The following is a 27,095-nucleotide window of genomic DNA, read 5'->3' on the forward strand; positions in this document are numbered from 1 at the left end:
TAAATAAAAAATTCTATCCACCATAGAGCTTATACAACTTTACCACTGCATTTATTTGCAAGTCTGAATCTTGTTTCTAGCCTGTCAGCTCCCTGGGGGCGGGGCCATGTTTTATTCATCTCTGTCCTTGCAGGTCTTTAGCACAGCATGCCTGGCACACAGAAGATACTCTGATGTTCCCTCTACCTAGAATGCTCTTCCCTAATACATCCACATGGTTCTCTGCCTCAAAGTCAGGGCTCTGCTCCAGTGTCACCACCTTTCCCACAAGGCCTACCCCCCCCCCCGCTTCATCTCCCTTTATCCTGCTCTTTCCCCCCACAGTAGGGATCATCTCTTAACATCCTATATACTTTACTCATTTACTGTCTTTACTTGCTTATTCTATTTATTGCTGGTCTTCCCTCATAAGGACAGGACTTGTGTCTGTTTGGTTTCACTGATGGATCCAGGGCTAGCATAGTGCCTTGAACATAGTGACAGGTTGATACATTTGTGTTGAATGAATGAATGGTGATCTCAGTGTAGGTTTCAAGGGCCGCAGATCACTCCTTCCTTATTACACTTCTCTTCTGGCCCTGAATAATGCACACTATACCAAATGTTCAACAGGAAAATAACTACCGTTTCAGAGTCTATACATCTGAGCCCCAAGTGTTGAATACTATGATAACAAGTCAACAAGTTTTAAAGAAAACAATCCAGAAGGATCAGCATGTATGCTTCATTTACAGTATAACTAGATGCAAAGGATGTCATACCGCTTTCTTTTAGCTAATCAATTGATCATCAATAGTTAAGCTATTCATAACTATTCATAATACAGACTTCTCTAACAGAGAAAAGATAAGACTCATTAGAAGCCATTAATTTAAGCTAGCGAGATAAGTATTATTAAGCATCTCCTACAACTCTTGGTTTCCCCAAATCAAGGGAAAAATTTTACTATTAAAAACAACCGGGCTTCTCTGGTGGCGCAGTGGTTGAGAATCTGTCTGCCAATGAAGGGGACATGGGTTTGAGACCTGGTCTGGGAAGACCCCACATGCCACGGGGCAACTGGGCCCGTGAGCCACAACTACTGAGCCTGCGCGTCTGGAGCCTGTGCTCCGCAACAAGAGAGGCCGCGACAGTGAGAGGCCCGCGCACCGCGATGAAGAGTGGCCCCCGCTCGCCGCAACTAGAGAAAGCCCTCGCACAGAAACGAAGACCCAACACAGCCAAAAATAAATAAATAAAAATAAATTTATAAAAAACAAAAAAACCCACAACCAACCGAGTCTGGACACCGAAAGGAGAGGAATGGGGCCTCTTTGCATATCCTGCATGCATTTGATTTCTCACGCTCATATGTCTGTAACTTCTTTTTTTGGTAGTTAAATGTTTAAGTTGAATACCAAAGGAAGGATGTTTCAAATAAATCATGTTACAACTAGGCAGACAACTACATTTAAACTCTCCATTAGATTTTACCCTGAAGCAAATTCTTAGCCTACTTGTCTTTGTAACCATCCTCCTGGCGCTGCAGGCAGGACAGAGAACGATAAGGAGGGGGAATTCACAATGCATGTTGAATATGAAATGAGAAACGTCACCCCAAATAATTTTTAAAAATTACTATAGGCAAGAGCAGACCACTCTGAGATATTAAAGAATATTTTAGTACCAGTTTGTGAAAAAGACATGGAATCATCAGATTTTATAATCAGAGCAGCTCTGAAAGCTTGCCTAGTTCTCTCCACCTCCCTCTCCTCTCCTGGCTATTTTGTAGGTGAGAAACGGGGGTAAGATTTTACATCCAGGGAGGGAGCTGAAACCAGAGTTCAGGCCTCACCGATATTCCCACTATGCTTTGCTGTCCATTCTTATTTGTGTAATTTTTAACTTATATCAGCAATGGCTGATCTCTTAATTATGAGTTAGATAGATATATCCACCTACAAATTACGACCTCAGAGCTCTTAGGAAAAAGGTTAAATAAATTAAGAAAATAAAGACGTACTGATGTACGGTATTCTTAGTGCCCAGTTTTGTGGGTGCTCTCTCATTAGAAACTTAACTAAGATGATCACTGATTCATCAGCAAATCCAAACTCTTCCACCTGGCACCCACAGTAGACTTTCCCTCCCTCCCTCTGCTTTTAGTTTGAGATGCCCTAAAATGAACCCTGTGCTCTAATCAGTTCAATTTTCTTCTTCTTTCTCATTTAACTTCTATCTCTGTGATTTTTATCCACAGCATTCCTCTTTATTAAAATGCTTTCCAGAATTTTCTACCAGTTCGCAATTATCCCTTATGTTCAAGATATTTCAGAACTTGCCTTCTCTCCACATTCTGCCCTCCTTTAACCCTACACAACCCAGTTTGCTCCTTCAGGCTCCACCCTCTCCGAGCGTGGATACAATGTGCCCAGCAAAAACACCTCATTTATCTGGAGGCCGATTTACTGAACAATTTCAACTATCTAGAACATAGCCAAGAACCAAGATATATACACAATTCTCTAACTTCTAGAACTGAAAAAAACACAATAAATGAGGTTCAAGTGACTACTCACAGGTAGTACCAACTTATCCACTGGGCACAGCAGGCACAGGGGCAAAGGCCCACAGAAATATTCTAACTTCTTCTAAAATCAGGAGAAAAATAAAAGCACTTTCAGGTTGAGGAAAGTGTTTTAAATAGCAACAGTTGGAAAATAAAAGTTTAACATTGTTTTTTATGAAGAAAGGGACCCACGGAATTCACAACATGGCCCTGCTGGCAGGAAGCTCCTCCGGCTCTCATTTGCTCTCACTTTACAGACAACTCAAGGGTCCTGGAGGTTGCCTTTCTTAGCTCACAGCTGACAAGAAGCGGCAAATTAGACGAGGGGGAATTGTCAGAGGCAGGCAGACTGACACAACTCACTTGAATTCCTCAAGTAAAAGCTGATAGCAAAACCATTAAAAACAAGAAAAAGTACAACAAACTCAAAAAAACAGGGCACACTGGGCCTACTTAATGACTCCCAGGGCCGAGTCCTCTACATTCCAATAGTTCTTGCATAATCGCCATGTGATTATGGTTTGTAATGAAGATCCTTATTCATTGACATAGTGTTTATAATACTTTGCTTCAGACACCAAAGATGTATGTAGCATTTCTTTCCTTATAAAAAAGGCTAAAGTATAACAGCAATTGATATTTAAAGAGGTTAAGCTTCAGTCATTTTGGAAAAATGAAGCCTTTGATTTCTTACTAATTCCTATTCTTCCCTCCAGTGAAACTGAATATGCCATATGAAGCCTAAGATAAGTAACTGTACACAAAACGTATCCTTAAATTCCCAAGTATCAGTTAGTATGTAAATAATAAAAATGTGCTGGTTCTGGTGCAGGCATATCCTTCACCATCTCTGCCCACTGCTGCAGAGTTGGAATTCCTCAGCACAGCATAATGGTCCTGATCAATCTCCCTTTTACTCATCTTTCAAGACCAGGATCAAGAACTACTATTTGTGAAATATTTGCAGATTTTCTCAGGTAAAATGGACCATACTATCCTCCACAGTCCACTGGAACCCACATAAGTTGTAAAACTCAACTATTTACATCATCAGGTTTACACATCTTTCTCCCTCACTGGATTGGGTCAGGGACATCAGTTGGCTTGCATACAAATAAGAAAAAAAACACCCCTCCTAGGTGGATGAATTAGAAAAAAGCAGTCATCTAGGTATATGTAGCCACCCTTGTCCCCATCTCCTAAAGCCCCAGCGCCTTGTATGAGTAAAAAGGCACCCCTTTTCCTCTTCCTCAGGCTAGGGTTGCGAGATAAAGCCCTGAGTATAAGTATGTCCCAAACAATGCATGGGATATACTTACACTAAAAGATTATTTGGGGGCTTCCCTAGTGGCACAGTGGTTGAGAGTCCGCCTGCTGATGCAGGGGACACGGGTTCGTGCCCTGGTCCGGGAAGATTCCACATGCCGTGGAGCGGCTGGGCCCGTGAGCCATGGCAGCTGAGCCTGCACGTCCGGAGCCTGTGCTCCGCAAAGGGAGAGGCCACAACAGTGAGAGGCCCGCGTACCACACACACACACACACACACACACACACACACACAAGATTATTTGGTGTCTTTCTGAAATTCAAATTTAACTTGGCATCCTATATCCTCAACTACTAAATGTGGCAACCCTACTCAGCTAGGCAGTTACAGCCCACGTCAGGGTACATGGCTCACAGGGCGACTGGAGTGTGGGCTGGATGTTAATCCCCACTTGCCAGTTGACCTTGTGCACAGCTTGTACCCAAACTGCACAACTGAATAGGTGGTCCTGGATTATGAGCTCTTTGAGGGCAGGTAGCATGTCTTATTCATCTCTGTTATTTCTATAGCCCAGAACAAAAGTTTATGAAACGTACATCCTAATAAAAGCATATATTCCCTAAAGAAATATTTCAAACTTGCATTTGAAAAGAAATATTTTTGGATAGAAAGAAACTTCTCATCTCCTTTCCATGAAGCTTAGTAGAACTGTCACCATCTATCCTGGTCAACCTTGGTCACACTGGCATTCAACCATCATTAAGTTCAGCCTAGAAGTAGAGCACTGAGCTGAATGCCAGGTGGGTGTCCAAGGACAACCGTGAGAGTCAGGAGGCACTTACATACACACTTTTACTCGCAGGACCACAGAGTATCTTACAGATCAGACCTTAAACTAAATCAGCCTTAAAGAAAAAACAAGGCTAACAGAATATATTGCATACACACAAGCTTAGATACAAAGGTAGATTCATTTAACTGTTATTGTCAAGCAGCAACTTAGTTGCAAAGGACTGGAATTTTGACAGTTATACTGCTGAGTTAAGAATGAAAACAACTGTATACACATTAAGTTCTTATTTTTCCTGATTATAAAGTAACAAATGCTTATTGTAGAAAATGTATAAAATGTAAGAAATAATAAAGCAGAAAAACCCACCTACGATCTACCATCTAAGAGCAGTTCTCTTTAAGATGGAGAAATAATAGAACTTCCTTTAACTGTTGTTTTTCTCTTCATTCTTTTTAAAAATTCCTTTTTTGTACATCTTAAAATGAACATCAACTAACAGAATAATAAATGCATTAAAATATTGGGAGGATGAGCTCAAACTTTTCTTTTCAAAATTTGGAGGCAATCACAGAAAACAATTTTGGCATATTTCCTCCAGTCCTTTTTTCTTCATAACTGAAATCACACTTAGAGAATAACTGAGGATTATGTGGAAGGCGGATTTGATCCTTAGGCAGGCAGTTTCTGACATGGGCCCACTTTATATAATATAGATAATGGATCACTAGCGGGTCGGCCACCAAGCTTTTCATCTCCCTGCTCTGGCTGGTATTTCTCCCTGTCCTCCCTTCCCATTATTACTCCTTACTTGGGGAACTGGCACCCTTCTTCCACCTGTTCCAGGGCTGGCCCCAGCAGGGTCTGCAGGAGCCCGATGGCTGGCAGCTAGAGGGAAAGGAAGCTGTCATTCCTGCTGACATTTCTAGGGCTGGCTTCTTCCGCAGCAGTCACCTGGAGCCTAGCTCCTTTGATATGGGTTGGTTACTTTGTTGGTTTTACATATTTTTTGTGTGAGGAAAGACAGAGTCAGAGTTTTCTTTTAAGTGAATAATAAACTAACAATTGAGTTGTGATTTGCAGTTTACAAAGAACTATAATCAACATTTATCTTATTTAATTCTCACGATCTAAATATTAAATATTACTACTGTTCCCCTTTTACAATGAGAAAATTGAGGCTCAGAAATTATGTGACTGAATTCAAGTTCAAGTCTTCTAATTCTAACTCCTGAGCTCTTATTTACACTGCCAATGCCAGTTCTACATGTAGACTTCACCATCTTCAAGATATCCATTCAACAAATATCATCATCTATGTAGCCTAAATAGGTCTGCAAAGAGAGAGAGAGGGGAAGAGAAGAAGAGAGGAAGAGAGGAAGGAAGGAAGGAAGAGGAGAAAGGGAAGGGAGGGAGGGGGGAGGGAGGGAGGAAGGAAGGAAGGGGAGGAAGAGAGAAAGAGAAAGAAGGGAAGGAAGGGTCTAGGCAGATTGTCTGGAGCTTTCCTTGTGAAAAGCACTCTTGACATTTGCCATTCCCCAACGTGAAAGGTAAGCATGATTGTCAAGATGAAAACATGGTTACAGAACAAGCTGTGACATGAAAAGATCAAGGCCTTGTTCCATCTACATTCCAATAACTATCAGGAATACTGACAGATTGTTTTGGACCCTTTGTAAGCTTCCCCTTATTGGTTCTTCTCACCCAATAGTTGTTAACGCCATATAGTATAAACCCTTACGGATCTTCAAAGATCTGTGTATTTGTTTTGGGGACAGGAAGGTAGAAGAGAAGCTGTGAAATGCTATTCTGTTCCACCTTGGATTAGAAAAAGAGGTGAACTTTAGTCACAAGCAACAGGTAGCTACAGGGAAACAGGAAGGGGGGCCAGTCCCTGGAGGCTAAGGACAAGCGTAATGGGTAGTGTCCTTGGGATCCCACAATGGCCAGAAGCCCTGGCCCTCTCTCTACTCTTCACGCTGTTGAACTCTGAAATTCCTGTTTCTACTTCATTCTCCCTTTTATAATAGGGATCTCCAATCCCCAGACCAGAGTATTTGTCTTAGGACTCAGGAAGCTTCTAAATGTCAGTGAATGGGCGATGGGGAAGCAGGGTGCCTTTACTTCTTTTTCCAGTATTGCAAATGAGAGAAGTTGAACCTGGGCATTCCAACTTGAAACTCTGAACTCACTCTCCATGGAAATTTGCTATATACAGTTACATTCTTTAGTTTTCCTATCTTACATGCTAAAGAGGTTCTGTGGACTATCTAAAGGCACCTCTTTTCTTAAAACAACAACAGCTGGGAAATACATTTCTAGTTCTATACAACAGCCTTAATAAAATACTAAACCCCTAAGAACTTTGAAACATTAAGAAAACAGGAAGAAACAGAATCTTAGATGTCAACCCCTAGGCTCCAAGCAATGGGAACATTCAAATCACGCAAGAGAAACATTCATCCTTTTTTAAGGCTAGAACTTTATAAACTGATTCTTTACAAATGACATGCTCTGTGGACAACAGCATACTCTGACTTCTCAGTAACTCTATGCTTTTCACAATAAGGCATTAATAACTTATATCTGTGCAGCCCGCAGGTTTACACAGAACTTACATTATGTGAGTTGGCCGTCACTGTGGTAGGTAAGGAGGAATTATCTTCATTTTACAGATGAAGAAATAGACACAAAGTTATTAAGGGACTAGTTCAAGACTAAAACGCCAGATGGCTGTGCTAAGACTCAAAACTCAGGTTTTCTGACTCCAAGTCCAATACAATGAGTAAGTTGTGCAGAGAGGATACTCATAACTAGATTCATGGCCCCATGGAACATTATGATGGTATAATTAACACTTTTCTAATGCTGATGTCAAGTCACAGTAATATATTTAAGGCAGTGAGAGAATATTTTGTCTCAGCACCATTAGCATTTTTCTATGATTAAAATTTAGATATTTAATTTTGAGTTACCTGAAAATGGTGTATGTATATATCTATCTTATAATTTTTTGCATTAATTAATACGTATTTTACATGTGCTCTACTGAAAAACAAAACAAAAAACCCTATTTTGAAAACATGGTTTTATTTAGCAGATATCTGGAGCAATGTTTTATGAAAGGACTCACCAAATTTCTTTCACTGTTGTTTTCTTTTTAACATCTTTATTGGAGTATAATTGCTTTACAATGCTGTGTTAGTTTCTGCTTTATAACAAAGTGAATCAGTTATACATATACATATGTTCCCATATCTCTTCCCTCTTGCGTCTCCCTCCCTCCCACCCTCCCTATCCCACCCCTCTAGGGGGTCACAAATCACCGAGCTGATCTCCCTGTGCTATGCGGCTGCTTCCCACTAGCTATCCATCCTACGTTTGGTAGTGTATATATGTCCATGCCACTCTCTCACTTCGTCACAGCTTACCCTTCCCCCTCCCCATATCCTCAAGACCATTCTCTAGTAGGTCTGTGTCTTTATTCCCATCTTACCCCTAAATGTCCATCAACAGATGAATGGATAAAGAAGATGTGGCACATATATACAATGGAATATTACTCAGCCATGAAAAAAACGGAATTGAGTTATTTGTAGTGAGGTGGATGGACCTAGAGTCTGTCATACAGAGTGAAGTAAGTCAGAAAGAGAAAAACAAATACCGTATGCTAACACATATATATGGAATCTAAGAAAAAAAAAGGTCTTTCACTGTTTTTTGATGAACTTGAAATTGTTCTCTCTCTCTCTCTCTCTCTCTCTCTCTCTCTCTCTATCTATCTATCTATCTATATATATATATATATTCAATTTACATAGAACTTTCTGAGATAACCTAGTAAGTAAAGTACACTTTTAGAGAATTTTTTAATCTATAGTAGCCATCTAACATCACTGACTTAATAAATGAGAAAACTGAGCTACTAAATAGTCAATCATTACACAGATTTTTTTAATAAAGAAGTCCAATGCAGAAGTCACCACATCAGTGATTACAATTAATGTGTCTGGCTAAATTACTAAACCTCTCTCTTAACGTGGTTATTTATCTTCTTGAGTCATATTGTAGTCATTAGCCAGAGTTAATTTTGAACAGATAGACAGATATATTCATGTTTAGGCCTGTGTGATTTGGAGTCTCTTCCATTATTTGCTTATTTTGCTAAAGCAACCCAAAGACTGAAGAGTTGCTTAATATCACCAAGACTTCCTAAGAACATCTCCGACGTAAGATTGCACTGAGGTGTCATATAAGGATCACAGAAAAAGCAATCTTGTAGAGACTGGGGATCTCGAATTAAACCCACGGGGAAACAAATATGTCTGCCTGAGTTCCCGTCAGGAGTTTACTAACAGTCTTATTGTTAGTTATACCCTTCCCAACTCTAAGCCCTACTTCTTTCTTATCAGGTAATATTCCTAAGTGCCAGAGCAGTAAGGAAGTAATTTTTTTCAACAACTTTATTTTTCAGCTAAAATTCTAACAACTGTCAGGTCCAAGTTCTACTTCAGTAATATTGCTGTTAATTTGGAGTGATCTTCTTTTTGTAAAAGTTTACAGTTTCCAAAGAGTTTTCCAGCTGGCATGCTGCAAATGAATTATAAGTGTTCTAAGATATCAGTTCTCATCAGCCCTTGGGAAGGCTGGGTGGCACTTGGCGTGGCTGCATCTCTGGCCAGCTGTGAATGGCCTCATCCGCTTACCCAAGTACATCAACAGATGTTATCATTTTCTACATGCCATGATATGAAAAAGGCTGGGAAGCACTGAAGTGAAAAAGGAGTGGCTCTCCATTAGTTACAAGGTTATTCTGGTACATATGGATGAGGTCTTCCAAACTGATTTGCAAAAGTGTCAGGTAAACATTAAAGCAGTCAGGTTAATGGGCTTAACTACTCTCACACTTGTTGAGGAAACTGGAAGTCATGTCATTTTACAGCTGAGGAGTTCCTTTTCAGGCACTTTGTCTCCCAAAAAGAAAAAAAAAGAAGGTGCCAGAAGAGATCTATGAGGAAAATCATAAAGCCATTGGTGCTGCAGTTTGCAGGAAGATTTACCTGGCCTTACTGCATTACTACTGCCTCTTCCTTGACACGAAGACTACGGCTTTCATCCTCATGATCCTGAAAGGCACATTCCCTTCGACTTCCATAAATCTGCAAAGCTTGAAAAGAGCCCCAGTGTCATCAAGCAAAAGAGACGGCTTTAGGAATCTCACTGGAAGGAGGGGTGTCTTCAAGCCTCTCACTGCTAAGCCGGACATTTCCTAACACTGGACAAATTGTACGTCCAGCTCAGGGAGGGTGAACTGCAGTGGTCTTTTACCCTCCAAGCCAATTGTTAGCTTTTCACAAGAATCAGCAGGGAAGCACATGTGAAACCTCTGTGGTGATGGTGAGCACCCCCATGCCTTGTGTGACTCTGCATGTAGATGAAGCAGGCTGGGAGCTTTCTTAGCTACTGCTGCTGAGTTCTCAGAGCAGCCCTTTTCTGCGGCGTGGCTCCCTGCTGGGACAGCCCTTTTCAATTTTTCTATCCCCCCTCGATCTCTTCTCCTGCAGAACACAGGGAAACTTGATTGAAATAAAGACTTAGGGAACATGTTTTATTTTCTCCTGTTCAATCCATTTTAGAAAAGCTTTTAATTGGTTTTAAAAAGATGCTAAACAAAATGTGATGATGTTTTTCAGTCTTCATGAACTACAGATACCACTTTTTATACTTTCAAAGGGCTAATAAATCAATCATGAAATTAACTCTCCAGCTAAATTTAAAGCAAATCCACTGAATACTGGGTTCATTAAAAATCTATGCATTTACTTGGAAAAATTTAAAATTCAAAGAAAATTATCCTAGTAACTGAAATCTGACTTGAATTTTTAGTCCTACGCTGAAAATCCAAGACCAAAGCAATCACAAAGGGAAAAAAGGAAGGCTTGTGAACCAGTTTTAATAAGCCAATTTACAATGAGGGAGGGGAGATGGGGGAGGGGGAGAAGTAGAAAAAAAAAGAATATCTTGATACATAACAACATAGTACCCCTGAAGGGATTCTTTTATTTGAGCATGTGCACACATGCACATACAATTTTTCTATGTGAAAGCTGAATTACAACAGATGCAAAATTAAAGATTCTGTGACTGATATGATTACTGTATTGTATGCATGTACAGTTCCTCTTTTGAAAGAAAAATGCCTATAACTTTTCTGTTTTCTTGACAGTGATAAAATAATAGCTTTCTACCAGTCTATGCATCTCTACAACATTCAGATTCATATACATTTAGTATTTAATTGAAAACATCTGAAAAACCTACATGATAATGGTTTGGTAAAGTGAATGCTTCTACTTTAGAATGACAAATAGTCTTGATGCTGGATCAGCCTGAAAAATTTTCCCTTATTGTCCTGAGAGAATATAAACTAATTTAAAAAAGCAAGGTGGTACAGAGAAAGCATAGTTTTATTTTGTTAAATATATGCCGACTAGAAATATTTTAAACGTTACCTTCTTCTGCCACTGATTCACTTATACAGCAGGTCATCTAGCAGTCCAGGTCAGAGTAACCAAATTCTGATTAAGGACAGGCTGGTATTCTCTTAAAAGAGAATCCCCACCATTTCCAATCACTAAGGCAACCAGATCTATCTTCTACTTCTTACATGCTCCTATATCCTTTCTTTCCAATCCTTAGAGAAATTCATTCCACAGCCCTTCCTTAAGGATTCAACTCCTGTTTCTAAGATTTCTGCCAAGCTGGGCCATGTATGTTGTATGCTCACTCCTTACCTCTAGCTCTGCATGGAATCCTCCTTTCGTCATTTAAACTTCTGACACTATCTATCTATGTATCTATCTATCTGTCGTAACCATTTTATTAAGATGTAACTCATATAACACACAGCTCACTGACTTAAAGTGTACGATTCAATGGTTTTTAGTAGATTGCACGGATATGTGCAACCATCACTGGAATCAATTTTAAAACATATTCATCATCGCCCAAAGAAACCCCGTACCCATTATCAGTCACCTCTCATTCTCCCTATCCACCCCTCCAGTCCTAGGCAACCAACGATCTGTCTTCTATCTCTATAGATTTGCCAGTTCTGGACATTTCATATAAATGGAATCATACACTATGTAGTCGTTTGTGATTGGCTTCTTTTGTTTAGCATGTTTTCAAGGTTCATCCATGTTACAGCAGGTATTAGTACTTCATTTCTTTTAAATGCCAAATAATACTCCATTGTATGTATATACCATAGTTTATTTTATTTGATGAACATTTATTTGGGTTGTTTCCATTTTTTGGCTATTATGAATAATGTTGCTATGAATATTTATGTACAAGCTTTTGTGCGGATATATATTTTCATTTCTTTGGGGTATATACCTAGAAATAGAATTGCTGGGTTATATGGTAACTCTATCTTTAACTTTTTGAGTGCTAGACTGTTTTTCAAAGGCTGCACAATTTACCTATTCCCACCAGCAGTGTATAAGGATTCTAATTTCTCCATAGGCATGTCAATACTTGTTATTATATGACTTTTTGATTATGGTAATCCTAGGTGATATAAAGTGATATATCACTGTGGCTTTGATTTGCATTTCCCTGATGGCTAATGATGTTGAGTATCTTTTTGTGTGCTTATTGGCCATTTGAACTTTACTTATTTTTGAATGTTTTCACTTTATTCATATCTTGCCAAATATAAACTACAGCAATACTAAATACTCAACCTCACCAAAATGAGGGGACACTCAAAAAATATTTAAAAGTTTATATATATGTGTGTGTGTGTGTATATATATGTGTGTGTCTGGGAAAAGTCTCCTAATCTTATAATTTTTAAATGCTGATTTCATAAAAAGGATTTTTTTGTGTGTGATATATATATTTAAAAATTTTATTTATTGGGGTTATTTTTATTCTAGAAACTTTAGATATATCTATATACATTAAAAAACATTTTTTAACATCTTTATTGGAATATAATTGCTTTACAATGGTGTGTTAGTTTCTGCTTTATAACTATATACATATTTTTTGAAGGAATCAAAAAAGAAAAAAATTCTCACTTCTCTAATTTCGGCTTCAATATAAGCTAAAGCTCCAACTCCTGGGAATAACAGTTTACAGAAAAATGATTTTTAAAAATCCTTTCACCCTGCAAATATGTAGTAAATTTTCAAGGTTGTTGTAGGTTTCTTTTCACTAGTTTAGGGGAAAAAAAAAACCACCTAGAAAGTCAAGACAAGTCCTTTACCTTTAGGTCTAACACATACACACATACAATTTTAACTGTTAAATTACATATTAGATTCACCAGCTTAACACTAAATATTTTCCATACAGCTTAGTTTATATCTCTAACTTCAAATATGAGATTCACATACAGACATTAAGATGTTTTTTAAGTTAGTGCTTCACCCCTTTGTATCTGCCTTTGATAGGCATTTCTTCAAGGTTACAACATGCAGAATCAACCAAGAGAATTCATGTCTTATGTCATAGCCAAACATGCTCTGGAAGCCTCTACATAATTAACATATTTAACCAACCCTCATAGGTTAGTTTAAATGTGTTAACCTATCAAAACCGCCAGTCTCCAACAGCCACATGAGTAAAAACTCCAACCACATGAACCAAGGTTCTGGCTATAAACTCACTCTTCAAAAGTGCTACATGACACAAGAAAAATAACTCAAGCTCATCTGTAAAAACTAAAAACAAAACAATACTCCCTACAGGATGTAAATTACCCCAAATACAAATTCTTAGGAAAACTTATGAAATGAAAAACAAAACAAATGGGAACATGTGTTTAATCCCTTCTACATTAATATCATGTATTAATATCTCTCATGGGAAACGGAGGGAAGTAGGGATGTGTAATATGGTGGTGAACTTCTAAAGCAACACAGAATACTAACTGACACTGGGATTTTGAGATCTTCAGAAAAAGAATAGAAAATTTCTCTGATTAAGAAAATCATTTACCTTAAGGCAGAAGGCCAGACCAGACAACCTTTCAAAATCTCTTCAACAAGAAAGTTTTATCTGTTTATGATAATCTGCTTATTTAGAGAGTGCACCGTTGTATAATTTACTGGAGAAACTCTGTGAAAATGTTCCTTATATTATTTTTACCTGAGGAGGCGCCTTTTTCAGTAACACAAGAAGAGCCTGTAATACCAGATTAGAAAATCGAGGGCCAATAGGGACATAATCTGGAAGAGAAACATTGCTATGTTTAGGGATTGGATACACATATGCACATATTCCAAACATTCTGATTTTTCTGCATAAAGAGTAAACACGGTCCTGGGGGAGGTGGGGATGAATTGGGAGACTGGGATTGACATATATACACCAATATGTATAAAATTGATAATCAATAAGAACCTGCTGTATAAAAATAAGATATTCCAAAAAAAAGAGTAAACACAGTCCTAATTAACAGTCATGCAACTAACGATAACAAGACAAAATATCTACAATAACTTAAATGCTTAAAATAGTACATAAGAATTCTTATCTGTAAATTTTTAAAAAAGCATCTAAATATCCATTTTGAGTTCATGTAGACATCTCTGTCTGATATTCAGAGACAGTTTTGCTTTCTTTTAAAGAGGAAAAAAAAAACCCCAGGAGTATTTACTAAACATTTCCAAGAAGTTACTGCAAACCATGGTAATACAGTGAGTACACAGGCAACAAAACATGATACTAGAAAATGGGTAGAGGGGGAAATGGCAAGTAATAATAATGTAAGTAAGGTACTTCAATACAACTGAAATGATGGTAAAGCCACTAAGATTGGTCCTCAGATGGTGAAGAACAGTGAACTTCTCAAATAACTTTCTACCTGTTAAAACTTCTACCCATCCTTCAAGATTCGACACAAATGCCACCCCCTTTGCTTTCTCTGCATGTTGCACATGCACCCTTGCCCTGTGCTGAGAGCTGCCTTCAGGCATCAGCCCTCTGAAGTCAAAAGTGATCCTCCCTTTTCTGAATATCCAGAATACATGGCACATTCTACTTTGTATTAATTTTTGCCAATGTATGTCATAATGACAGCATCTTACTACTTATTTTTCTGAAACCCTAATAATTCTAGCACAGTGGTAAGGGCTCAGCAAATGCTTACTGAATAAATGAACAAACAAGTACGGATAATAACTATTCATACAAGTGAAAATATACTCAGAGGGCACACATTCCTGACATAGTACTGTTGCTATGACCACACATCTCAATTGTGTTTAGATAAAGGACTTTACACAGAGCTATGAGTATGTGCCTAAAAGCTTTTAAAGAAATAATCCCAGAAACTGAGCTGAAGTGTATCAAAAATAGCAGACCCAAAACCCAGGTCACTAGATAAAACTATTGATTTAAGAAGACCTCATAGATATACCTGCTTTGCTTTGTAATAAACATTGCCTTAGGAAACAGGAAAGTAAAGAAGTAATACAGGACGTAAAGCAAGTCTGAAAATCATGGGAAAAACGCAGTAAGAACAGTTAACGTGAAATCATTACTACACCATTATGGACCCCTTAATGAAGAAGGGGTTAGTTAACCAGGTGTTGGCAGTATTTTCAGATATTTATTAAGTTATCATGTAGGTTCAATTTCAATCAAGTTTATTATAGCATCCTGAGCCATTGTTACAATGAATGTATTCCAGATTTATCTATTTTTTGCAATGAAATAAAATGTAAGAGTAATAACACTGTTCTGGCATTTATTTGTAGAATACATCCTATGAGCTGAGTACAGGGACTGTTTTATTCATCTTTGTATTCTGTACGAGTGCACTTAAACATAGGAGATGTTGAATAGGTATTTTTAAAAATTACTGTAGAGTACTTTAAACTTTCAGAATGTTTTTAACTTTCACAATATTATCTCATTTTTGTCTTTACAATTACTCTGTGGGATAAGTAAGGAAGAGAATACAGTCTCTTTTTTATGTGAGCAAAAACTGATGTACAATGAGCTTACAACTTCTGTCCCAAGTGTTATAGCTAACTTGTAGATTTCACTCCAACCCTAAACTCCTCTTTCCTTAGTTCTGTCAAAGTTCACAAATTGAATCCCTGAGCTACAGGCAGCTCAGAAACAGTATACAGCAAATATATCCATCAACAAAAATTACTAATCATTTATTCTGGGCAGGGAACTCTGTGGAAGATACAAAATGATATGAGACATGGGCCCTTAGAGGAAAGCAGTTTATAATGTAGCTACAGTCATAAGGCATATTTAACATGAATACCATTGTTGACTTCCGATATAAGAGATAGTGTTATATTTCCTTATTAGACAAAGAAAGGTATTTCTATTGCCCTATAGATTATAAACACCTATATTTTTCTCTTGTAATTTGTGAGACATTAGCTGTAATGTGGCAAGGATAGTACGATGGCAAAAGTTATGACTCACCAAGCAGTCTCTCAATGTCATCCACAACCACACAACTGAGCTGGGATTTATATGCATCATCAAAGATCTAGAAGAAAGCAAAACCATTTATTATCTCACTGCCCTTCATAATTATGACAATTCCCAAGAAGATAAAACATAGCTAATTCTTGACCAATGCTCAAACAAAACACAGTAAAACACCCAATATTTCTGACTACACAAAACTAGAATTTAATAGAACTTCAGAACTTGAAGAGTTCTTATAATTTTTAAAAATTAATTAATTAATTAATTTATTTTTGGCTGTGTTGGGTCTTCGTTGCTGTGTGTGGGCTTTCTCTAGTTGTGGTGAGCAGAGGCTACTCTTCGTTGAGGTGCGTGCACTTCTCATTGCGATGACTTTTGTTGCTGTGGGGCACAGGCTCCAGTAGTTGTTGCTCGGGGGCTCTAGGGCGTAGGCTCAGTAGTTGTGGCGCACGGGCTTAGTCGCTCCGCAGCATGTGGAATTTTCCTGGATCAGGGATAGAACCTGTGTCCCCTGCATTGGCAGGCAGATTCTTAACCACTGCCCCACCAGGGAAGCCCAAGAGTTCTTACAATTTAAAAGTGAGGAAACTGAGGCTCAAAGCAGTTAAATGACTTGCCCAAGATGTCACAGCAGGATCATGGCTGAGCAAGGGCAGGGTAATGCTGCTTTCAGCTCCAAGAGCTGGATGTGTCACACTGGGGTGTGCTGAGGAACAGCTGGAATTAATCAACTGACAAATCCATCAAGTTTATCACAATGGTCTCTCCTATCTATGTCAGACGCATGACTTCAGTGTTATGACTCAAGAGCTAGATGGAGCCACAGGGATGTGCAGGGTAGAACTGAATATCATTTTATTATCTGTAAGAATTGTGGCATGTCAAACAGGAATAACACAGAAAGCAGAGAATTCTGTCAACTCAAATCAGACCACAGCAGCCAAAGTGTTTACAAAAGAATTAAAGCTGGTATAAAGGATAGATGCATCGTTAGAACTAGACAAAAGATAATAGAACATTACCTTAAGATAACCAAAGAAATGCAAATTAAGCAAACAGTGAAGGAAGCTGTTATATGCTGGCAAGGATGTAGCAATTTCAAGCCAGACAGAAGAATTAATTTATGCATAAATTGAATGTAAGTGCTCAAGGCCTTGAGACCAGCCTTTTTGTACATGTGAGCATTCCTATTCCAGTGACCATAACTGGGGCTCAGTGAATCCCACTGGTGTCATCTGTAAGAATTACTTCCTGCATCCCAGCCCAATCTGATTGATAAGTAACCTCAGTGCAACAAGATGGTAACCACGCCTCTCCCGAGTTTGTTTGTAGTAGCACAATATTTCTTACTGGGTATCTTTTAACTATAGAAGATTAAGAATTAGGTACAGAAATAAAGTAAATTAAACCTACAATATTAATCTTTTTCATATTAAGTTTAAAGACAATCTGTGAATAGCTGGTCTTTAAACTATTTGTAACAATTAACTTACCATGTTAGATTAATAGATTAGCCTTGTTAGTTCAATTTAAAATATGCAGTTGAATAATTAATTTTGATAAACTTTTATGTTGGAAGGTAAAATATAACTTTAATAACCCTCCAAATGGTAATGGTAATCTGAGACCCACCATAATTATATTATTAGTTTTAATTTATTACTAAGTAAATGTACTTATAGATTTACTTTGAAATTTAGAATGTTTTGTTTGTTAAACAACTGAAGTACATCAAAGAGAAAATAAAATATTTTAAATGTGTAAATATTGTTTAAAATATTTAAAGAAATTTAAGTTATAAAAGTCTCTTTTTGAACTACCTTTTACTAGACTTACAAATAGAATAAAAGTAGTGGGGCTTCCCTGGTGGCGCAGTGGTTGAGAGTCCACCTGCTGATGCAGCGGACACGGGTTCGTGCCCCGGTCCGGGAGGATCCCACATGCCGTGGAGCGGCTAGGCCCATGAGCCATGGCCGCTGAGCCTGCGTGTCCAGAGCCTGTGCTCTGCAACGGGAGAGGCCGCAACAGTGAGAGGCCCGCGTACCACACACACACACACAAAATAAATAAATAAAATAAAAGAAGTGGACTTAATTTACTTTTATTTATTTATGTATTTATTTTATTTATTTGTTTTTATTTTTGGCTGTATTGGGTCTGCGCTGCTGTGTGCTGGCTTTCTCTAGCTGCAGCGAGCGGGGGAGGGGGGGCAGTTCATTGCGGTACGCGGGTTTCTCATTGTTGTGTCTTCTCTTGTTGCAGAGCACGGGCTCTAGGCTCGTGGGCTTCAGTAGTTGTGGCACGCAGGCTCAGTAGTTGTGGCGCATGGGCTTAGTTGCTCCCCGGCATGTGGGATCTTCCTAGGCCAGGGATCGAACCCGTGTCCCCTGCATTGACAGGCGGATTCTTAACCACTGCGCCATCAGGGAAGCCCCAGAGGTGGACCTTTTTAAAGTTGAAGTTTTCTTTTGTGTTGAAAAACTAGATTTTAAATTATATAATTCTAATATGTTGAATTTTAATTTTTTAGACCTCAAATTAGCTACACATGGTCTTTTCTATGCTCAAAAGTCATCCTCAGAGAGGCAAAAACAACAAAAACAAAAGCAAAATAATAACTCATGTTGACAATCTAGATGTTAAGTTCCTCCCCAACATACTGTGTATGTATGTGTGTGTGTGTGTATATATACATATATATATATATATATTTATTTATTTTTAAATATTCTTTAAGGTAGGAATTGTCTTCCCCAGTATTATGTTTTCAGGGTCTGATGCCTCACTGGTGCCTAATAAATGTTTGCTGTATGCATGCATGAAAGAATGCCTCTGTTGCTTTCCTTTGTACCATCCCCCATACCCATCAGGCACCCTCCCACATTGTATCAAAATCTCACCGACCCTTTCGTCCTTAGCTACCTGTCTCCTCACTGGACTGTGAGGTGGAAAAAGAACTTTATTCATGTTATCCTCAGTACCCAGCATAGAAGAGTATTTACTAATAATATTTGCTCAGTGGATTCAATGGTTGAAACAACACAAGTTCTAATTCCATCTTTGCCATAAGTCACTTGTTTCTCTTCTCCTTTGCTATAGCATTTTGTATATTGTGTATATATTAACGGATTCATTGTATTCTTCCCTATATTACACTAGATTTTAAGCCCTGTGAAGGCAAGTACTATTGTTTATCTCTGTATCCACATCACTTCATATAATGCCTTATCAGAAAGTAATCAATAAATATTTACTGAAGGAATCAATTTAAAGTTATGCATTAAATTCACGTAGAAATATCAAGTAAGTAGTTGGAGATGTATGACTGAAGTCAGGGCATGGACATCACCCTCAGGGCAGTGACTGCTGAAACCATGAGAGAGGCATGTGATCTTTGAGGAGAAATGGTAGAAGCAGAAGAATAAAGAGCTAAGGACTGAACCTTGGAGTGCTGTTCTATTCACTCATTCAACAAATATTTTTGAATTCCTATTATGTGTCAAGCACTGATGAAGGCAATGGAAAGAGTAATGAGTAAGGTCACATGTAACTATAATAAAGCATGGCATCACGATGTTAGAGGAAATACAAGATGAAGTGCTAGTGTACAGCACAGGAGCTGTGGTAGTCCTTGGGGATACCCTATACATCCTGGTTCTCTTTCTGGCACACGGTAGGATTGCACCTCCTTACCCCCTCTTAAGTTAGGGATGATTATGGGGTTTGCTTTGGGTAATAAAATGTGAGTACAGAGTTTATCACTTTCTGAAAGCAGCTTTAAGAGCCACTGCTTGATTCATCATACTTCCTTTATCCTGCCTTGGCTATCGTGGAATCGCATGTGAGATGGAGTCTCTATTACCTATTAGCTTGAGTCTCTGAGAAACTATGGCAGAGCTTCCCCTCTGAGTCATGACGGACATGTAATGTGGGCAAGAAATAAACTTTGTTGTGTTAAGCCCCTGAGATTTTCAGGGTTGTTCATTACCGCAGCATAAGTTAGCCTATTGTGAATGATAAGAGCTTATGGAGTCAACGATGGTCTCCTAAATTTAGGAAGTGACATTTAAGCTGAGACCTGAAGGATGAACAGTGCAGTAAAAAACAGGAAAGAAAGTGTTCTAAGCAGAGTGTACTGATTATTAGGAGGCACAGAGATGAGAAAATTTAGGCGCACTGCAGGAACTAACATACAGTCAATAAGAATTAAAATGAAGAGGTGTCAGCGTTGGTGCTGCGTGTATGGGGAGTAGTGGGTGAGAGATGAAGCAGAAGAGAAATGGAAGAGACAATGGAAAAGTTTAGAAGCAGTTCCACTGTGGTTATTTGCTCTTTTTTGAAAACTGGACCATAAAGCAGCCAATGTGGTATCCTGCAAACTCAGGTGATTTTAAGAAGTCACTGAAAAAAAGTGCTTGGCTCTTTAAAACATTTGTTCAGAATTCTACTAAGGGCTCTGATGCAAGCATATCATTCTGTCTGACAGGCTGTAATATCGTGGATTAAAGCCACAGGGGCCCAAGACATCATGGACTAGCTACTTGCATTAGTTTTACACTTTCCCTGAATCAGCCCTTCTCCCTTCTTAAAGCTTACAGAGCTTACAGGGCTACAGGAACCTTATTCAGGACTCTGCTGGGGTCTAAACTGATGATAAATTCATATGCAGTCTCACTAACGTATCTCAGATACTGTGATTCACAAAGCATTACAAATCACTTCACAGCTGGCCACATGGGTTACCTATAAAATTTTAGAAGAAAAATACCTACAGCAGTCTTTAATGTAGTTTTTTTTTACAGACAGCTCTTAATGTACTAATTACTACCATGGGGATAGGAGTACTCACAGCAAACTCTCTTAACAACATACTAACCATGACAAACGCTATGCAATTCCAGTTGTAATTTGACCAGTTTCAGTTAACTCTGCTTTAATTTAAATACACACACACACACCTTTCACTTCTTACACACACATTCTTTTCCTTATGTAGTCATGAGTGTAATATAAGGTCATCACTCTTCCTCTGAATCCATGTTTCTGCCTAGTCTCCTCAGCCTCTTCCATTCTTGGCTTCCTGGCCCAATGCTAAATAAGGAGATACTCAGATTCCACTGGCAAGTATAGGCGATTAGCTACCAGACTAAAATCTAAGTGAGATATTTACATACTGAGCTGGGAAGTTCTACCATAACTTTAGGTAGATAAACCCAAAAAGGAGGAGAGGTACAAGAAGGAAAGATGAAAGAAAAGTAAAATTGTACAAACCGCCACAGCTCGAATTCAGCAACTAAAGTGCCAAACTTGCCGTCAGTAACAGCACACAGAAAATACACAGTGCCTGCTCCAGACACCAAACGCCCAAACAACATTTAGCCAAGTGGGCTGAAGCTGGGGCTAATAGTGGTATCTTACAGACTCTTTAAAAAATTAACTGAAATTCTGATCCTTTCATTTAGAAGATGAAAGTATGATGCTCAAGGCTTTTCTTGCTGAAGAGGTTATCAGAAGGGGATCATAGAAGTTATCATGCAAAGCAGGACACTTGAGAGGTGGGAGTTAATAATCACGCTGGAACAACAGGTAAAAACCATGACTGCACACAGCAATTGGAGTGTATGGTCATCCTAGTTCTATCAGGGAGTTTCCTGTAGAGCAGGTAAAATTAGCAGAATAGACATATTCTTAGAGTCAGGTGAGAAGTCTGAAAGAGAAGGCTAAAGAAACAGAATGGGAAGAACGGAAGAAAGAAAAAATGTGGAAAAGAGTGTCAACAGTCAACAGGGAAAAAATGAGAGGTCTATTCTAGAAGAGGACGAACGTCTCTAGAAAACAGAGTTCCACAGTCTATCTCTAGCTGTGGACATAATGAAGTTGTCATCATTAAACTCTCTGGTGCCTCCGCTCTTGCGTGCAAAGTCAGGTGTAGTGGGTCATGAGAGACAACGTAGAATGTGTGGGGGCCTGGGACTGCAGCAAGGGCATGCTGGAGGCCCTGTGAGAGGAGGTGTGGGGCTCCTGCTGCCAAGGGCTTAGGGGCAGATCTATTATGGTCCTCAAGGACACTGCAAGCTCTCAAGGCACAAAGCCCGCTCCAGGAATCTTCAGGCAAGCTGGGAGCCACCTGTGTGCAGGGGAGGGGCAGCAGCTGCAGACGCTGGAGTCTACACGAATACAAATGGGAACACGCCAGCATTAGCTCCATGTTAATCCCAGCCTTTCAGAATCACAAACCACAGCAAAGCGTGTTCTAAGTAGATTCTGTCCTCCATTTTCTATAACCTCTTTAGCGCTCTGAGGTAAGTGAAGCCAAATTTTCAGGTTCTTTGGGGGCTGAAAGAGCTCATCTCAGTTCTGAAGTGGCTGGCATGAAGTACCTAGTTAGTAGAAATCTGATGACAGTAGGAATTTGACGACTTAGAAAATCCCTAATATAGTAAATCTGTCAGCAATTAGCTGAAAGAATACTCTAATCATATTTGGTAGCACATAAAAACGTCAATGAGCAAATTCAAATTGGTGCTATCAGTAATAATCTCTAGTTTCTAAAAACAACTTGGGAGTAGACCAAGCAAACATTAGCTGTCTTCTAATCAAACTGCCTCAGGAAGTGGACCTAAACTTTTGGCAAAGCACTCAAGCCTCCTGGAATGACCTTAAAATCCCTTATTTGTTCTCCCTGCTTTTCAGGAAAAATTCTTAAATTTTCACATGACATAAGCAACAGAGTGGGGTATTTTTAATAATATAAAAAGTCACAAGATCTGAAAGTTAAATTCCACTATAGAGCTGCACCATCTTCCTTTGTGTGCCGAACAGATACAAACGTCAAAAGACAGAGTGTATTAAACAAAAACAACAAGTACTCGTCCCCCAGCAGTTCAGGGACCTGTAGTCACTTCCGGGGTGTCCACTTCTCTCAGTTAATGCATGCACAATCTTCAACAAATCAGCTACATGATATATTAGGATGTTAACCAAAAACATCCAAATTCTGTTGCTTAGTAACTGCTGTCAAAAGATCCAATTTCCAGCTCTGCTCTTTGTATGGACTAAACCATGAAAAGAGGAGGATTAGGCACCATGATTCTGTTCTGTGCAGACTACAATTTGCAGTGGGATTTACAGGAGGATATTCAAAGAAGATTATTTCTTTCTTGCAAAGCTAGTGGAAAGGAAAATTTCTTCCATTAATTTTCAGTCCTTCTAAAAACAAGACTATATTATGCTATTAATGGGTATAGTTTTATAAATCACTAATTTTCTACTTAATTTTGTTCAAACATGTAGTCACATCGGATTGTTCTATTTCACCTCTGTACTGATTGTATACTCGGAAAGCACCAACATTAGGTAATTAGTTAAAATCAAATTCTACTGCTTTGTTCTTTTGTTCATTTAATGCCATTAATAGAACTAGTAAAATAGGTTTTTTTTTAAAGTATAGATGCAAAAACGGATAAAGGAATTAAAATTGTTAAACAGAATAAAGTTGGGGAAACAAAAATAAAATGGGGGAGAAGAGAAAGATCTGTGAATGCTTCAAATATCTTAATGGAACACATAGTATCCCCCCCAGAATGTAAGGATAATACTTCATACAGACTTTGCTAGTATTGAGGAGTTTATCTATGGAGAAAGGATTTATTAAGCAGATTAAGAGAAGTACAAGGTAAATTTTAAATTAATCGAGAATAAACTACTTTCATATATTTTAGCACCATCTGTATGTGAATAAGAATACCTTAGTTGCAATTAAATCTTAGATACTCATTAAAGCAAGCCTAATGGCCCTCTCTACTAACAAAAACTCATCTCTTGGTTTAAGTAACAAAATGGTATATAAAGATATTCTATGACTTAAGTATTCAGACCACCTCTCTTTAAGAAAAATTAATGTGTTATAATATTTCTGAGTCTCACACACTATTGCCATTGCAAAACATTTTGAAAAATCTTTAAAACTGAGCATATAGTCATTAAAATGTAGGTGAATAAATGATTGTAATGCCAATCTTTTACCTATCAAATTTGCAAAAATATATATATATCTTAACATCTTTATTGGAGTATAATTGCTTTACAATGTTATGTTAGTTTCTGCAAAAAATATTTTAACAACATCAAGTTCGGGCAAGAGCCCAAGGAAACTGACATTCTTATATGATGGGGCTGCAAGTGTAAATTAGCACAACTTTCTTAAGAGGTGGGCTTTATAAACATTAGTTTTTTTTTTGTTTGTTTGTTTTTTTTTTGTGGTACGCGGGCCTCTCACTGTTGTGGCCTCTCCCGTTGCGGAGCACAGGCTCCGGATGCACAGGCTCAGCGGCCATGGCTCACGGGCCCAGCCGCTCCGCGGCATGTGGGATCTTCCCAGACCAGGGCATGAACCCGTGTCTCCCGCATCAGCAGGCAAACTCGCGCCACCAGGGAAGCCCAACATTAGTATTTTTACATAAGTTTTAATAGCAATACTTATAAAAATTTGAAAACCATTAATATTTTTACCATAGCAATCTCAATTCTGAGAATTTATCCTAAAGAAATAACCAGAAATGTATGTGCAATAATAATGATAAGTAAAAACAACCACTATACTTTATTGAGCACGTATTATATCCCAAGGCACTATGTGATACCGTACATAAATCACCATCTCATTTAATTCTCATAACAACCCAATGAGGCAGCTATTAATATTATCTTCATTTGGTAGACGAGAAAACAGAGGCTTATATGTTAAGTGACTATAAGAGCTGGTAAGAGCAGTGGAGCTGGGATTCAAATTCAGGTCTACTTGAAACCTAAGTCCAAATTCTCAGCCAGTAAATCAGGATGCTACTCTCAGAAAAATGTAATAAGAAAATGGGGGCAGTGATTGGGAGTTCTACAGAATATTGTTTATAATTGTGAAAAAACCTGGAAACATAAATGTTCAACAAAAAAGCAATGTTTAAATGGATATTACACAGCTATTACTTTAACATAATATTGAGATACATTTTAATGACAATGAAAAAATTTCATATTAAGTGAAAGAACCAGATTTAAAACAGTATGTCCAATGTGATCCCCAATATATGTGTGTGTGTATGTGTATCTGAGTAGAGAAGAAAACAGAAGGACAAATATGGACTTAATTTTCTTCTGTATCCTTTTCTGCATTTTCTAAATTATTTTTGAAATTGGGAAAAGCTACATTTTGGGGGTGGGAGGGAAGCACTTAAAAGGAAAGAAATGTCTTCTCCCTAATGATAAAGAATTATAAATTATTTGTGCTTTGAAAAAATAAAATCTTCTTTCCATTTCACACTAAAAAAAAAAAGAAGGGAAGAGAACAATGGTGGGAGGGAGACTGGAACTACTGAAGAATGGTGTTAATATTTCATTTTCAAAAGCAAACTGGAAGACTTAGCACCTTTAGATGGGTCTGAGCCCTCAGGCTTTTGTCAATCTATCATTAGGCAACAATGTGAAAACTATTTGCAGGGAAAGATTTTGCAGTATTTCTAATATATTTCTAAGACACCTATGCTTCATTCTTTTCTCTGTTCTGTTCTTTAGTCACAAGGAATAATATTTTTCCCCAAGGAAAACCCAAAAAGTCTTAATATGAATTTATTATACTGCTGAAGCAGAAATAATTTTTGTAACTTTAAGGGTACAAGGATGATCCAGACAGTGAATCATGAATCCAAACGATTTCAAGTGAGCTTGTATAGACACTTATTTTTATACACCTTAGCCTTCTACTCATCTGAAACCCTACCTTGAAAGGCTTCAACAATTTAAAGATTAAATCATAAGTTATTAAGCCATTAATTTAACCATTTAAGCCTCTAAAATCAGCACATATTACCTTCCCCCCTCAAGTCAATTTGCAAGAGACTGAAATAATAAAAATGATAATATCTCACACTTGCAAAGCAGCTTTGATGTGCAGGAGCCTAAAATACTTCAAAAAAAACTTTATAGAAAAAAACAGGACCATCCACCCACATCTCAGAGTACATGTGAGGTAGAAGCTGGCAGCTGGTGGAAAGCAGTGGAGTAATTTACCATATGCACAGAAGACGACTACTTTGACAAGTATAAGGAATAGATGAAGTTAAGAAAATACAAATAGAAGCAGCTGATCAATTAAATGCTAAGTTCAATGGCCACCAATTCCAAGGGCTATTTAAATTTTCAATGAAAGTGGTTTAAGGGTTCCCTTTAAAGGGAAAAAGACCAAAAAATAAAGAAAAGCAACCCCTACCTACATTAGGGAGGTTACTGGTCCTAGTGATTTCTGTCCAGATTTTCCTGGGAAGGATAGACACTACGGGTCTCACCTCAGTCACAGAATAAACAGACTATGATATTTAAGTTCTTGTATCTGGCAACATTTCCCTCGCTTTCACACTCAGCTTCAAAGACCTTACGCAGAATATTTACCTTGACATTTTGGTGTGCAGGTCTGGAATCCTGTTCCAAGCTCCGCCTCCTCTATCCATTTCAAGCAACCTACACAAATGATTTTCTGCTACCTGCACAAACATGAGACTAACTTCTCAAACTTATATTTTTAATGGAGTCTGCTTTTGAAAGAATATATTCTCCTCTTCAATCTCTTCCCTAAAGAAAAACTAAGGTAATTCTATCCTACATCTTTATAAAGTAAGGGCCTAAGAACAAGGTAAAAGAACATCTGAGCTGTCTTTACTAGGCAGCAATCCCATTCTCAAGATTCTTTCCCCTCATTCTGATTTTCTCACATCTCTTTAACTTACAGTAAGTTCTTATCTATAAAAGATCAAGCATGAAAAAAAGGATTTAAGTAAAATAAATACTTCAACTAAATATATAAAAAATAATCTTTCTTCACTGTCTGGGAGTATGCAAAATCAGAATATCAATGAAAATCAAGTGAGGTGAAACAGCCATTAAGAGTGTTCAGCATTGATTTTTGTTGTTTTTGTTTTCTGTTTTTAATGAGTAACCACCTACTATCCTAAATGCCTTACATGGTA

General features: G+C 38.1%; 1 protein-coding gene across 2 annotated transcripts in view; it reads right to left on the reverse strand.

Moving 5' to 3' along the window:
* NSF (N-ethylmaleimide sensitive factor, vesicle fusing ATPase) overlaps positions 1–27,095 on the reverse strand; it is a 156,918-nt gene that overhangs the window by 12,395 nt on the left and 117,428 nt on the right. For both annotated transcript variants that reach the window (XM_059048767.2, XM_067020629.1), the window contains exons 16-17: positions 16,072–16,138; positions 13,768–13,847 (exon numbers count right to left, since the gene is read on the reverse strand). In XM_059048767.2, coding sequence (XP_058904750.1) covers positions 13,768–13,847; positions 16,072–16,138 — 147 coding nt within the window. The remainder of the gene's footprint in view (positions 1–13,767; positions 13,848–16,071; positions 16,139–27,095) is intronic.

Source organism: Kogia breviceps, chromosome 19 (assembly GCF_026419965.1).
Source record: "Kogia breviceps isolate mKogBre1 chromosome 19, mKogBre1 haplotype 1, whole genome shotgun sequence".
In the NCBI taxonomy this organism is placed as follows: Eukaryota; Metazoa; Chordata; class Mammalia; order Artiodactyla; family Physeteridae; genus Kogia; species Kogia breviceps.